The 13,183-nt window shown below is 40.4% G+C and overlaps 1 protein-coding gene across 3 annotated transcripts in view; it reads left to right on the forward strand.

Moving 5' to 3' along the window:
• The window catches only part of Lmx1a (LIM homeobox transcription factor 1 alpha), a 100,746-nt gene that overhangs the window by 63,836 nt on the left and 23,727 nt on the right, over nt 1–13,183 (forward strand). For all 3 annotated transcript variants that reach the window (XM_083144299.1, XM_083144297.1, XM_083144298.1), the window contains exon 2: nt 8,585–8,777. In XM_083144299.1, the coding sequence (XP_083000425.1) occupies nt 8,585–8,777 (193 nt within the window). The remainder of the gene's footprint in view (nt 1–8,584; nt 8,778–13,183) is intronic.

Below are 13,183 nucleotides of genomic sequence, written 5' to 3' on the forward strand. Positions count from 1 at the left end.
CAAATTTCCTCTCCCGATCCACCCTCACGCTTTAGCAATATTCTGTTACCTTCGCGAGAATTCCCCATCCATCCCCTTCCCCTGCTCATTGGAGCCCCGTCCCCAGGTGGGGCGTCATCTGTTCCCGCGACAGATATTGGCTCAGACGACCACAATCACACGACCTCGCTTCTCCCGGCGTCGTAGTTATGAACAGGGAAGCAATAACCCCCGACGGTGTTTTTTTAAAGGGATGCCTTCGAGTAGACCTTTCCCTTTTTCTATATAAAAACTTATTTTTCATAGAGTAAGGTTTCTTGTACGCTGGAAATCTGAAACTACTACATATAAAACACACTGCTGTTGGATAAAGAGTGCAGTGATGTGGATTGTCTGTACCAGTGGCGTATGCTGGGTTCAAAGTCTAGGCTTTCGTAAACGCTGTATTTTGTAGTTAGACACATCAATTTTGCTCTTTCTCGGCGTATTCAATGAAGTTACGTTGCTATGACAAGGTTGCAAACTTCTAAGAAATCAGGTTGCCAACTCCAGAAAGAACATCACCTTATCGAAATGAACAGTTTTATCACAATTTGTAAACGATTATTCTTCTGTATTTTAGTGTTTGGGCTTCAGGCATCGCAGGTAAACTAGCTAGCCTAAAATATCTTGTCTGTGCCTAGGTTCATATCTGTTCTATCGGGGAAGAAAGTCCATATCTAGGGATGGACGATACGATATTTCGTAACATACCCTTCGGTATGTGGGATCAAACTGGGTTGATGTAGCTCACTGATCATTCAACCTTGATTATGGAGCAACATGCTATTTATGGCATGCTTGATGGTAAGGTACATATCAGGAGCGTATATTCCAGGCTAGCTAGGCTATCTGCGAAGCCTGAAGCCTAGAAAGTAAAATACTGAATAGAAATATCTTAGAAACTGTGTGAATTAAGCTGATTTGAAAAAGAAGATTATGACGATTCTGAAGTTGGCCACCTGAATTCTTAGGAGTTGGCAACCTGAATTCTTATGAGTTGGCAACCTAAATTCTTATGAGTTGGCAACCTGAATTCTTAGGAGTTGGCAACCTGAATTCGTAGGGGTTGGCAACCTGAATGTTTATAATTACCGTTGGGATGGCAACGTGGTTTTCTTGATGAGTCAAGTCTTCTCCCTTCCTCCATAACCTAGCCCAGGTCTTAGACTCAGCATACGCCACTGGTACATATGTATGGCAAAACGCAACACTTGAATTTTAAACCCCTACAGACTGGATCAACATGGCTAGTGGAAAATGGTATACCTGTATCTGTATATTAGCTGAAGTTCTGCGATGAAAGGTTATGGTCGTGACTGTACAAAGAGTCTGACTCGCGACTCGCTCTAACACGTTCACGCCAAGATCGTTCTCCTGCCCCTCTCTCCGTCATGCTTGTAATTGACTGACCACTGACCCCGTCCTCCCAGACATTTATTCCAATTGAATTTACTCAATAATGCTGACTCAGTTACCTGTAGCCTCTTCCTTGATTGCAATTGTTTACACCTGTTTACAACGATGGCGATCAAGGAAGCTCGGCAATGTCTGACAAGACATTCCTTAGATGTTTCTACAGAACATTCCCTGACATTCGCTACGAGACTCGGCGGCAAGCTGCCCGGCATCAGCGCTTGTCTTTCCCGGTGAACGGGTCAGCGACAGTCGCTAGAGTCGGCTATTAAAATTATAGTTTTCATATTGTGTACTAACCTTGACTGCAGAAGGTGTTGAAAATGGTGTCCCTCTGCTGCAACACATTCCTGGCATCTCCGAAGGAAATTGGCATTTACACGTCTACTGTTTTTCGTACAATACTCTCTTTTAACTCACGGATGGTGTGTGCGGATTGTCTTTGTATACTTTATTTCCCCATTTTTCTTTCCACTTTTATTCAGAACTGACCCTGTTACTCTAACGAGGTTTAATATAAGCGACTGTCGCGGGCCCGTTCACCGGGAAAGACAAGCGCTGATGCCGGCCGCTTGCCGCCGAGTCTCGTAGCGAATGTCAGGGAATGCTCTGTAGCTATTTCCTATCTGGATAGGTGATGGCTAAATGTTTGGGATTGGGAGTTCTTTGTACTTTACATTTTCAAAGATTCTACAGATCGTTGGGATTTTTTCCGTATCGTGATATCGGTGATATATGAAATTCTTTATGAATTTGTGACCCTTGCATCATTCATCTTGCTATGATGTCTCCTCTGTTTATTTTTAAACAGATTTTGTCGTTATGGATCACCATGTCTAGTCTGGCCACTGACGTACCCAACGGCTAAATGTCAAGAGAGTCACAGAGAACATTCGGTCAGGGTTGGATCTAGAGGTCATGAGCGGATTCTGGATGTTGTGAATAAATTCAGTGGAGGCTAGAGATTGCAATTATCGCTGTTTCGCAACGAATTAACACATTCTTTTATTATTTCCCCGGTTTACAGGCTTCTGATAAACTGCTCCTGTTGACATGTTACATTATCAGTAAGAGAAATGAGTTTTTTTGCATCGAATCTTGCCATATCTAAATGCACTTTACATGCACCGTAATACAGATGCGTATCTTAAAATATATTTCGCGGGGTCCTAAGCAGGCGTCTAAGAAATATTAATGGTGTGTTTCACCTACGTCACGAGCTGTTGCATTGTGCCTTCGAGCAGCCACGATTGAAGCCAGTTCTTGTAAGTATACAGCATCAAAGCGGGAGGGCCGGAGATAGTAGCACAGACATTCGTGATTTAAAACAAACGTGCATGTGATGAGAATGTAACGAACGCTAAGTGGTAGATATTTCCTTGTAAACGACAGATAAAATAGACCGCAAACATGGCGGCTGTGCGCATCCTGACGTCACATGAAACCGACCTAGTCGCTAATAATATAATAATATGTTTAAATTTAAATAATCATATAATTGTATTACACTAATTAAATTCATAATATTAATTAACTATGTAAATAATTGGGGCCTCTCCTATGGTGCAGTGGTAGTAGCGTCGTCGCCTTGTAATCAAGGGGTCCAGGGTTCGATACCCGGTGGAGGCTCACTTTTAACTGTAGGTCCAGTCCCGATTAGCCTTACCGTGCATAAAATGGACTTAAAACACCAAATCAACCAACCAACTATGTAAATAATTAATTTTGTATTATTGTTACATGAATAGTTAAAAATACGGTATAAGAATCGAGATATAACTAATAGCACTTATTCATTATCTAGCTTATCAGGTTGCCAACTCATAGGAAATCAGGTTGCCAACTCATAGGAAATCAGGTTGCCTACTCATAGGAAATCAGGTTGCCTACTCATAGGAAATCAGGTTGCCAACTCATAGGAAATCAGGTTGCCAACTCATAGGAAATGAGGTTGCCAATTCATAGGATATCAGGTTGCCAACTCATAAGAAATCAGGTTGCCAACTCATAAGAAATCAGGTTGCCAACTCAAAAGAAATCAGGTTACCAACTCATAAGAAATCAGGTTGCCAATCAGCAACATCATCTCACTGATATGAATAATATTATTTACAATTTCCGATCGATTCTTCTTCTGTAGTTTATTCTCTAGACTTCAGGCTTCGCAGATAGCCTAGCTAGCCTAGAATATACGCTCCTGGTGGAAAAAGACAATGTAATTCGAATGGTACGCCTATAGGCCTTCATGGCATGGTGCAAAGCACAGGGGAGCACTATACCTTTTTAAACTTTTTAATTCGATATTTTATTATAAATAATAGGCTACTACATTCTGTGACTTACAGGCTGTAAGTGACAGCAATTACTGGCATGTCTACCAAAATAACATTTTCACCACAGGCAATAGAAGCATATTGACTGCCGTACTAGGGGTGTTGGGGCGGGATTGGGAACATATTATTTTTTTTCGGTCAAGACATTTTTAGCGCAAAAATTACCAAGAATTAACAATTTTCAAATATGATCCTCTCGAATTTCTCGACTGTTCGGAATCCTGAAAACTCGAAAATCATTTCTGGAAGTCAGCGTCTAACATTGTCAATACACGCGTCGTCATTTTGAATTTCTTTTTATACAGGACCCTTTGACGCGTAGAAACATGGATCAGAGGTTCCGTGAAGGGGAGCAGATTAAGTGGGCCTATTTGATATCTGTGAATCGTTAAAAAAATATACTACGCATAAAGAATTGATCATCAAAAAAGTGACATATGTTTATAGAAAGGAATCAAGGCGAATCCAGTTTCTATTTAAATAGTGGGCTCAAGTCGGAATTTGTCAACAGAGCCAAGGTATTTTCACACAATTTCAATTTTATGATTTTTAAAATAATAATAATAATAAATATAATATATAATAATAATAATAATAAAGGAATAAATGTAAAATATAAGTTCTATGGCTGAGGGGCAAGATATGAATTCTTACTCTGCCCCATGGGCGTCCGGAAGGGGGGGCCGTGCCCCACCTGGAAAAAAATGAAAGTCAACCAAAAATTATATATTTTTGACATATAATTTCATTTCAGCCACAACAATATTTATTAATTATTGTATGAATATGATAAATTCAAATTTAAGCAATGTTTTTTCAGGGACCAATACTATTATTGGGGGAAATGTGCCTTGTTTGCCCCCCTGGAAAAAAATACCTTCCTTGCCCCTCCCTGGAAAAAATCCTGCGGACGTCCATGCTCTGCCCCTGAGAAAAAATCCTGCGAGTACCCAGGAATGTTTAGCAGGCTAACGAAGTTCTCTGGCGTCTGGATTCATAGCAATATTATGCTCTACTGGTACAGTCAACGGCAAAGATAATGGTAAGCAAATTGTCCACCGCTATTTCCATTGCTTTTTATTCTACACCCTGTGTTGTTTTAAGGAATGAAACTATGTTGGTTCGAAGCAGGCATTGTTCTCTGCTTATTGACGTCATTATTTCAATTCATTGTCATCACATTGTGTAATACAGACCGAATGAAAATGGTGGTGGACAATTCGCCTACTGTTTCTTTTGCCGTTGGGCGTACTTTTGTTCTTGTGTGTTTGTGATTATCCTTCTTTTCATTTCATCTTATCACCATTCATCCTCATCTTCGTAATTAGACAAAAGTAGCAGAAAAGTGAAGCGAAATAAATCAATAATGTTCGAATAGTAACTATACCGTCTCGGTTATTTTTGGAGCAAGCGAACGAAAATGAGTCTCTGCGCAACTAGTAACGCCAGACGACTTCATCAATGAATACGTCATAGAGAAGGGAAGGGGACGACTGCAGTTACCAGTTAACTGAAGTCCCCCCCCCCGTTATTAACAATAAAAATAACAAGCTAACTTTTTGTAACTCGATGTCAAGTTCCAAGGGGTCGACGAACCGATTCAACCCCTCCCCCAATGCCCACGCCCACATTAAAAGAGAGGTGCATAATCTATAATACATCGCAGGGGTTTTTGTTCAATATTCGAGCGCATTTCGGCAGAATTGAAATAAACATGGCTGGCAACACTGATGGAGCATTTAACACGTCACGTCAAACGGAACGATTTGCACCCAAGTGCCTGTGGAAAGGAAGACTCGAAGAAGTGAATGTTCGTCTTTCAGCGATAAGTCCTACTCTGTAAACACACGGAAGTGATGCACGTCTCCACCGCTGAACTTCCCATCATACCTCACAAGCGCAAAAGTTATGTCAGGCAGGGAAGACACAAACCAGGACCCCCTTTGAAGGGTTGGAAAACAAACAAGCACAGGCTCTCTTTTTCCCGAAGTGCCTATCGAACACGGAACCTGTTTGAGAATTTATTTCATCTGCTCCGAATCGCAAAAGCGAGTCTCCAACTTTCCAAACAAACTACAACAACAAAGGAAAGGTCTGTCGAAATGTGCCTCGCATCAGTTTGCAGTCCTCAAAACAAAAAGTGCGTCCATATATAGTATAAGTCCTGATTCGAACGCCAGTTTCCTTCAAAGAAAGTTCCGAAAGATCAGTTTCTCTCTGACAACCATATGTTAAGTTCACGTTGGAGCCCAGTATATCCTCCCCTCAAAACGTTTCCACCAATAGCGTCCGTTCTAGGAACTGACAACTCTTGCCAAGTCCACGTGGAGTAAATGCGATGTTGCCAACTCAGTTTCTTAACGTGAGGTTTTGGTTAACTTTGCTAGGTTGTGTTATTATATTTCTTTTATGTATACAATGTGGAAAGATTTTAACGTCGCCGCAGTTCGTGTTGAATGTCTAAACACTGGAGGTAAAAGTGGCAACAGCGCTTCTCAGAAAAACAGGCGCTGGCTCGAAACCAGATACACACGTCCGGTCAGCTTCCTCTGGAGCTATGGCAAAAATACCGAACCATCGTTCGAATCAGAACTTGAACTTTACACAGAACCCCAAATGTTTGATTGATTTAGTTTATTTTATATCGTTTCTCTGCCACTATTGGCTAATCGCGAAGATTAGGATGAGTGATGAAACTGATGAAGGGACACTCACAAAAAACACCCAGGCCGGGATTCGAACCTGGGCCACCTGGCGTTGTAGAGCGCTGTGTTAACCACGGAGATGGCTACAGTCGGCAATTCTTGCTTTAATAACAGACTTCAGATGAGTCAGTGGCGTATGCTGAGTCCAAAACATAGACTAGTTCACTCTTTCACTTGGTCCTAGGCTATGGAGGAAGAGAGAAGACTAGCTCACACAAATCCCCGGTATAAGTGGTCAGACACACCCATTTTGCTTGCTCTTGACTTCTTCAAGGAAGCCACGTTGCCATCACAACGGCATCCATGTTGCAAACTTCTAAGAATTCAGGTTTGCCAACTCCTAAGAATTCAGGTTTGCCAACTTCTAAGAATTCAGGTTTGCCAACTCCTAATAATTCAGGTTTGCCAACTCCTAAGATCTCACGTTTGCCAAATCCTAAGAATTCAGGTTTGCCAACTTCTAAGAATTCAGGTTTGCCAACTTCTAACAATTCGGTTGCCAACTCCTAAGAATTCAGGTTTGCCAACTACTAAGAATTCAGGTTGGCCAACTCCTAAGGATTCAGGTTTGCCAACTTCTAACAATTTGGTTGCCAACTCCTAAGAATTCAGGTTTGCCAACTCCTAATAATTCAGGTTTGCCAACTCCTAAGAATTCAGGTTTGCCAACTTCTAACAATTCGGTTGCCAACTCCTAAGAATTCAGGTTTGCCAACTCCTAAGAATTCAGGTTGGCCAACTCCTAAGGATTCAGGTTTACCAACTCCTAAGAATTCAGGTTTACCAACTTCTAAGAATTTAGGTTTGCCAACTCCTAAGAATTCAGGTTTGCCAACTCCTAAGAATTCAGGTTTACCAACTCCTAAGAATTTAGGTTTGCCAACTTCTAAGAATTTAGGTTTGCCAACTCCTAAGAATTCAGGTTTACCAACTCCTAAGAATTCAGGTTTGCCAACTTCTAAGAATTCAGGTTTCCCAACTCCTAATAATTCAGGTTTGCCAACTCCTAAGAAATCACGTTTGCCAAATCCTAAGAATTTAGGTTTGCCAACTTCTAAGAATTCAGGTTTGCCAACTTCTAACAATTCGGTTGCCAACTCCTAAGAATTCAGGTTTGCCAACTACTAAGAATTCAGGTTGGCCAACTCCTAAGGATTCAGGTTTACCAACTCCTAAGAATTCAGGTTTGCCAACTTCTAAGAATTTAGGTTTGCCAACTCCTAAGAATTCAGGTTTGCCAACTCCTAAGAATTCAGGTTTACCAACTCCTAAGAATTTAGGTTTGCCAACTTCTAAGAATTCAGGTTTACCAACTTCTAAGAATTTAGGTTTGCCAACTCCTAAGAATTTAGGTTTGCCAACTCCTAAGAATTCAGGTTTACCAACTCCTAAGAATTTAGGTTTGCCAACTTCTAAGAATTCGGGTTTGCCAACATCTAACAATTCGGTTGCCAACTCCTAAGAATTCAGTTTTGCCAACTACTAAGAATCCAGGTTGACCAACTCCTAAGAATTCGGGTTGCCAATTCCTACGAATTCAGGTTTGCCAACTCCTACGAATTTAGGTTTGCCAACTTCTAACAATTCAGGTTTGCCAACTTCTAACAATTCGGTTGCCAACTCCTAAGAATTCAGGTTTGCCAACTTCTATGAATTTAGGTTTGCCAACTCCTAAGAATTCAGGTTTGCCAACTCCTAAGAATTCAGGTTTACCAACTCCTAAGAATTTAGGTTTGCCAACTTCTAAGAATTCAGGTTTGCCAACATCTAACAATACGGTTGCCAACTCCTAAGAATTCAGTTTTGCCAACTCCTAAGAATTCAGGTTGACCAACTCCTAAGAATTCAGGTTGCCAATTCCTACGAATTCAGGTTTGCCAACTTCTAACAATTCGTTTGCCAACTCCTAAGAATTCAGGTTGCCAACTTCAGAATCGCCATTAGTTTTCTTATTGAAATGAGTAGATTTGTTCAGTTTCTATTCGATTTTTCTTCTCTATTTTACTCTCTAGCCTTCAAGCTTCGCAGATAACCTAGCTAGGCTAGAATATACGCACCTGGTCAAAATACACTTTACACTTTGTTTTTATCGTGTATCGTTTCCCGTTTCAGAGCCTGTGAAGTGCGAGAAACACTTCGAAGTGTGCGAAGGTTGTGGACAGAAGATCTACGACAAGTGGCTGATGAGCATGGCTGGGACCAGCTGGCACGAGGACTGCCTCACGTGCTGCATATGCAGAGCGCCCCTCACGAGGTCCTGCTACTGCAGGGACGCCAAAATCTACTGCAAGGAGGACTACGATAGGTAAGGTTAAGGTACCATATTTTCAGAGAGAGAGAGGATTTTATTTTTAACTCATCAACTGTAATTTTGATAATTGCCTTCATTCTAACGTCGCTGGTTTCACAGTTGATAAATTGTTTACAGCAATCGGGGTTGTTAAATGAACCCATAAATTATAATGGGTTCTATTGGGTTCCGTACCAGGACCGGAACCTGTTCTTCTTTTCCATATCTGTCTTGTTGCTTAAGAACATATTTTTCTTAATTCTAGCTTTAAACACTTGAAAACACTGAGTAGGCCTATTCATCTGTCGTGTTCCGAATAAGTTCTCAAGCGAAAATCAAATTAAACGAGTAATTTAATATAACAACACCACGTTCCCCGTGTATTCAAATCAGATAATAATTGCCTGTCGAAATCACAAGGAGACAACTATCGAGCTGCCATCTACAATTAGCTTTGCTTGAACAGCTGCTTTACAGCAGAATTCACTGCAAACTGTTCAATGCTGGCTACCCCTTTTCTTACGAATTGCTTAAAAAACAGGTTGATATTAAATTTGTCTTTCTATGCCTTTTGTAGCTATTTCATTTCCTGTTTTGTTGCCTCGATCCATTTCTGAGATATTTTTCTCCTTGTGCTTTTTCCCAGCTACTTGCCAGCGTTTAATAAAAATCCTACTCGTAGATGGAGCAGTGACGCTACAGTGAATCACAATAATGTTTCTTCCTCTTTCTTCGCCGATGAAAACTCGAGTGTAAAAGAAAAGGCGCAATGCTTGGAACGGAAGCGGGGGAGTAGCAGTGTGTTGCTTTCCAAAGAAAAGAGAAAAAGGGTAAATGGACTGCTATTGAAAAGAAACGTGGCTGTAATGATACAAAAGAGAATCGAGCATTTTTTAGTTCATTTTATTCTGCAGCGTTGCTATTAACTGAGACAGAGACAGAGAAATAATCGAAGCTTTCTTTGAGTTTACCAGCATTGATAAGAATATGCACAGGAGTGAGTTAAAGGCTTCGAAAAACAGAAATTTAATTTGGAGAGAATTGTTGCTTTTTCAGATTGCATTCTTAGAAAAGCAATGGAAGAGAGGGGTGTATACGTATATGTGTTACCTTCGTGGCCGAGCGGTTAGCGTAGAGCGCGCCGCGAAGCCACAGGTGCTGGGTCGAATATGAATATTCGCTCGTCTTTCATCAATGTACCATTCATCATCATCGTTACGACTGACCTACACACAGCACCTCGGCTAACAATATTAGTACAAAACCACCTCGTGTAAGGGCAGGTTATGTAAAATGAAACTGAATAAAAATATTGACGGTCAATGTACACCCAAGTATGTTTGAACTTGACTGTACCATTGCAAGTTTTGGTCTCGTTTCTACTTCGAGGCGAGACTGGGAATAAAAGAACGCTTAGAATGTTGACACGGCGTGTGGTTGGTGGCTGCGAATTAGATGAAGAGCTATGTAGTAGAGAAAAAAATGGGGTAATAGAGAAAATTACATCAATAGTTACAAATACGTATTATAAAATGGGGCGTGTTTTGTAGTTGAGCCACCAACCGCCGCTGTAAGGTTTTTGTATCAATCAGACTTAGATGTTGTTTGATTTTAAATTCTTTCGAAACCCTTCAGCGCTGTGAATCGAATTTTCTGGTATTAAAAATGTCGGTAATGTTTACATCATAATGTTACTTATGCGTACTTATGGAATTATTTTATTAATTTAATGGAAGAATGTATAGTAAGTACTCTTCGTTTTGAGCCTAGAGCAAAGGTATTCCAAATGTAATATGCATTCACTTACCAGAAACAATAATTAAAAAGTGTCTAAACGAATGTTAATACCTGCAGATATTCTGTTGAGTGACTGTGAGCAGGGAAAGTTCTGACGTGCTGCCATCTTTGTTGCTTCTTGTAATTAACGTCATACTAAATGGATTCATACAGATCAGGCAGCAATCACTCACGAAGTTGACAGTGTTTGCAGTCGTCTCGAAACACAGCTGTTCTTCGTAAGTGCTGTCGAAGTTGAAGTGGGCTCTTGGTCGAGTGATCGATGGGGGAATACATCCCTACCGGAGCATAATGCTTGACGCGGCGTGAATGTTGTACATTTAGCCGGTAGGAAACAAAGAAAAAAGGAGGGTAAGAATCGCAAGTAAAGACTAGCGAGTTACATTGGTGGCTACTTTATTTCCGAGATTACCTGTAATTTCTTGAACGTTCACATAATCGGACTCGTACACCCTGCGTACCCCAACGGCGAAAGAAAGAGTAGGCGAATTGTCCACCACCATTTTAATTCGGTTTGTATTACACATTGTGATGACAATGAATTGAAATAATGACGTCAATAAGCAGAGAACAATGCTTGCTTCGAACCAACATAGTTTCATTCCTTAAAACAACACAGGATGTAGAATAAAAAAAGTAATTTAAATAACGGTGGACAATTTGCCTACCATTATCTTTGCCGATGACTGTACCTGACGTAGGAAGAGGCGGGAAGGGCAGGGAAACGAGTCTACTACAAATAGACGTAAATAAAACATGTATATATATTTTTTATATTCCCTCCACAAAAAGATAACAATGTATTTCCTGATAACTTGTATACAAGACACAAACGATTTTTCACTAGTGCCCAGGCGCGGTGTCAAGGGTGGGTCGGTGGACAATTACCAGTGATGTAGTTGAGTCGAATCCACCCCCTCTCATCTCTGAAGTAATATCCTCGACCATTTGTTACATACATAGGCTACTTTTAAAAAATATATAGGGTCTATCCAATGTCATCATTTCGCACACAAACGGAGCAACCTATACTCTGTCTCGGGTATCTCTGGAGCAAGGAAACGAAAACAAGTCTCTGAGGAAATAGTGACGCCAGTCGGCTCTATCAATGAAAACGTGAGAGTCAACGAGATTGCGTGGAGGGGGAACATGTGACAGCAGTTTAGCCTCGGCAGCAGCATGTACTGCTTCCCTCTGCCCACTAGATTTCCTCCCCTTCTCGGCCGCTTTGCTCGGCCTTGCTTCGCAGATACCGGAGATAGAGTATAGCTTGCTTTCATACTGATACAGTATAATAGGGGCAAAACATTTTATAAAACACCAATGCCAGCCTTGGGAGGGGGGTGGAAGGGGTGTGACATTGATTGTCTTTCTTGTCATACTTGAATCTGGTTCTGTGAAACACAAATCACGGAAGTCGCCTTGGATATAATGAATTGTCTAGGAGGGCGTTACATTACGAATATTTCGTAATGAGTTAATGTTAAAATAAGCTGTTGAAAATGATAAATAAATTCCTCAAGAAAAGTTCCAGGCTCAGGGGGGAAGAAAGTCAGGAAAGAGGCATTTTGTCTATTATCTCTCAGTGGTCTTTACGTTGCTGTCAAAGTTATAGGCCCCAGGCACATATCTGAATCTATATTTCGGGGGGGGGCGGTTCCGTACCAATTGTCTTACATGTATTAATAATAATAATCAATAGGTGAAAAAGATGAAAATGATAATATTAAAAATAGCTAAAATAATAAATAATAATTATTATTGTTATTATTTCATGAACAGTTAAAAATGTACATTTACTCACTACCTGATTTATGATCACTAACATTTGTATGAAACAGCTGTCCTACCAAAGAAGTTTCTCGAATATTTTGTTAATGGTTTATAATCCCATAATTATTTATTGAATAAGAAAAAGATTGTTAGTTATAGCTGACGAAAGAAAATTAGTTTTTTACATCTGCGTAAAAACTGTTTTTCTACGCGAAGTAAATTACTAGTAAATTACGCGTAATTTACGTAAAAAAGTAATGAGTAAATTACCATTCCAACCCTGCTCTCTCTCTCTCTCTCTCTCTCTCTCTCTCTCTCTCTCTCTCTCTCTCTCTCTCTCTTTTAATCCATAGATTTCAATGTTTTACGTAATATAAAAGTGGTTCATTCGTTAGGAAAGCATAAATAACGGAGATATTTGATTCCGAAGTATCGCCCGCGTAAGTAAAACAAACTCCTATTCCAGGACTACTTTCACGCCTTTTTCCTGCAAAAATTCCCAAACAGTAGCAAAAGTAAAACTCCTGGCGTAACATAACAACGTCAAATTATGTACTATCGGGACCAATCCTGGCCCTCCTAACAACCATTTCCAATATGAACGAAAATATATAATCTTTTCAAAGTACTAACCTTAAAAAAAAACACTGGTTATGAGGAGACGTGTGAAATGGCAGGCGAATCATACTCTACAAAAACAAACCACGCACAGGATATCTTTCACACTAAAGACGCACGCCCACCTTCCAAACAAAAACCAAGTACCACGTGACATGAACCGAAACATTGTCTGCAGTAAATCTCGCGCTCCCTGACATAACAACAGGATTGACAACCTTCAATCTCCGATA

Source organism: Lepisma saccharinum, chromosome 23 (assembly GCF_977018435.1).
Source record: "Lepisma saccharinum chromosome 23, izLepSacc3.1, whole genome shotgun sequence".
NCBI classification, from domain to species: domain Eukaryota; kingdom Metazoa; phylum Arthropoda; class Insecta; order Zygentoma; family Lepismatidae; genus Lepisma; species Lepisma saccharinum.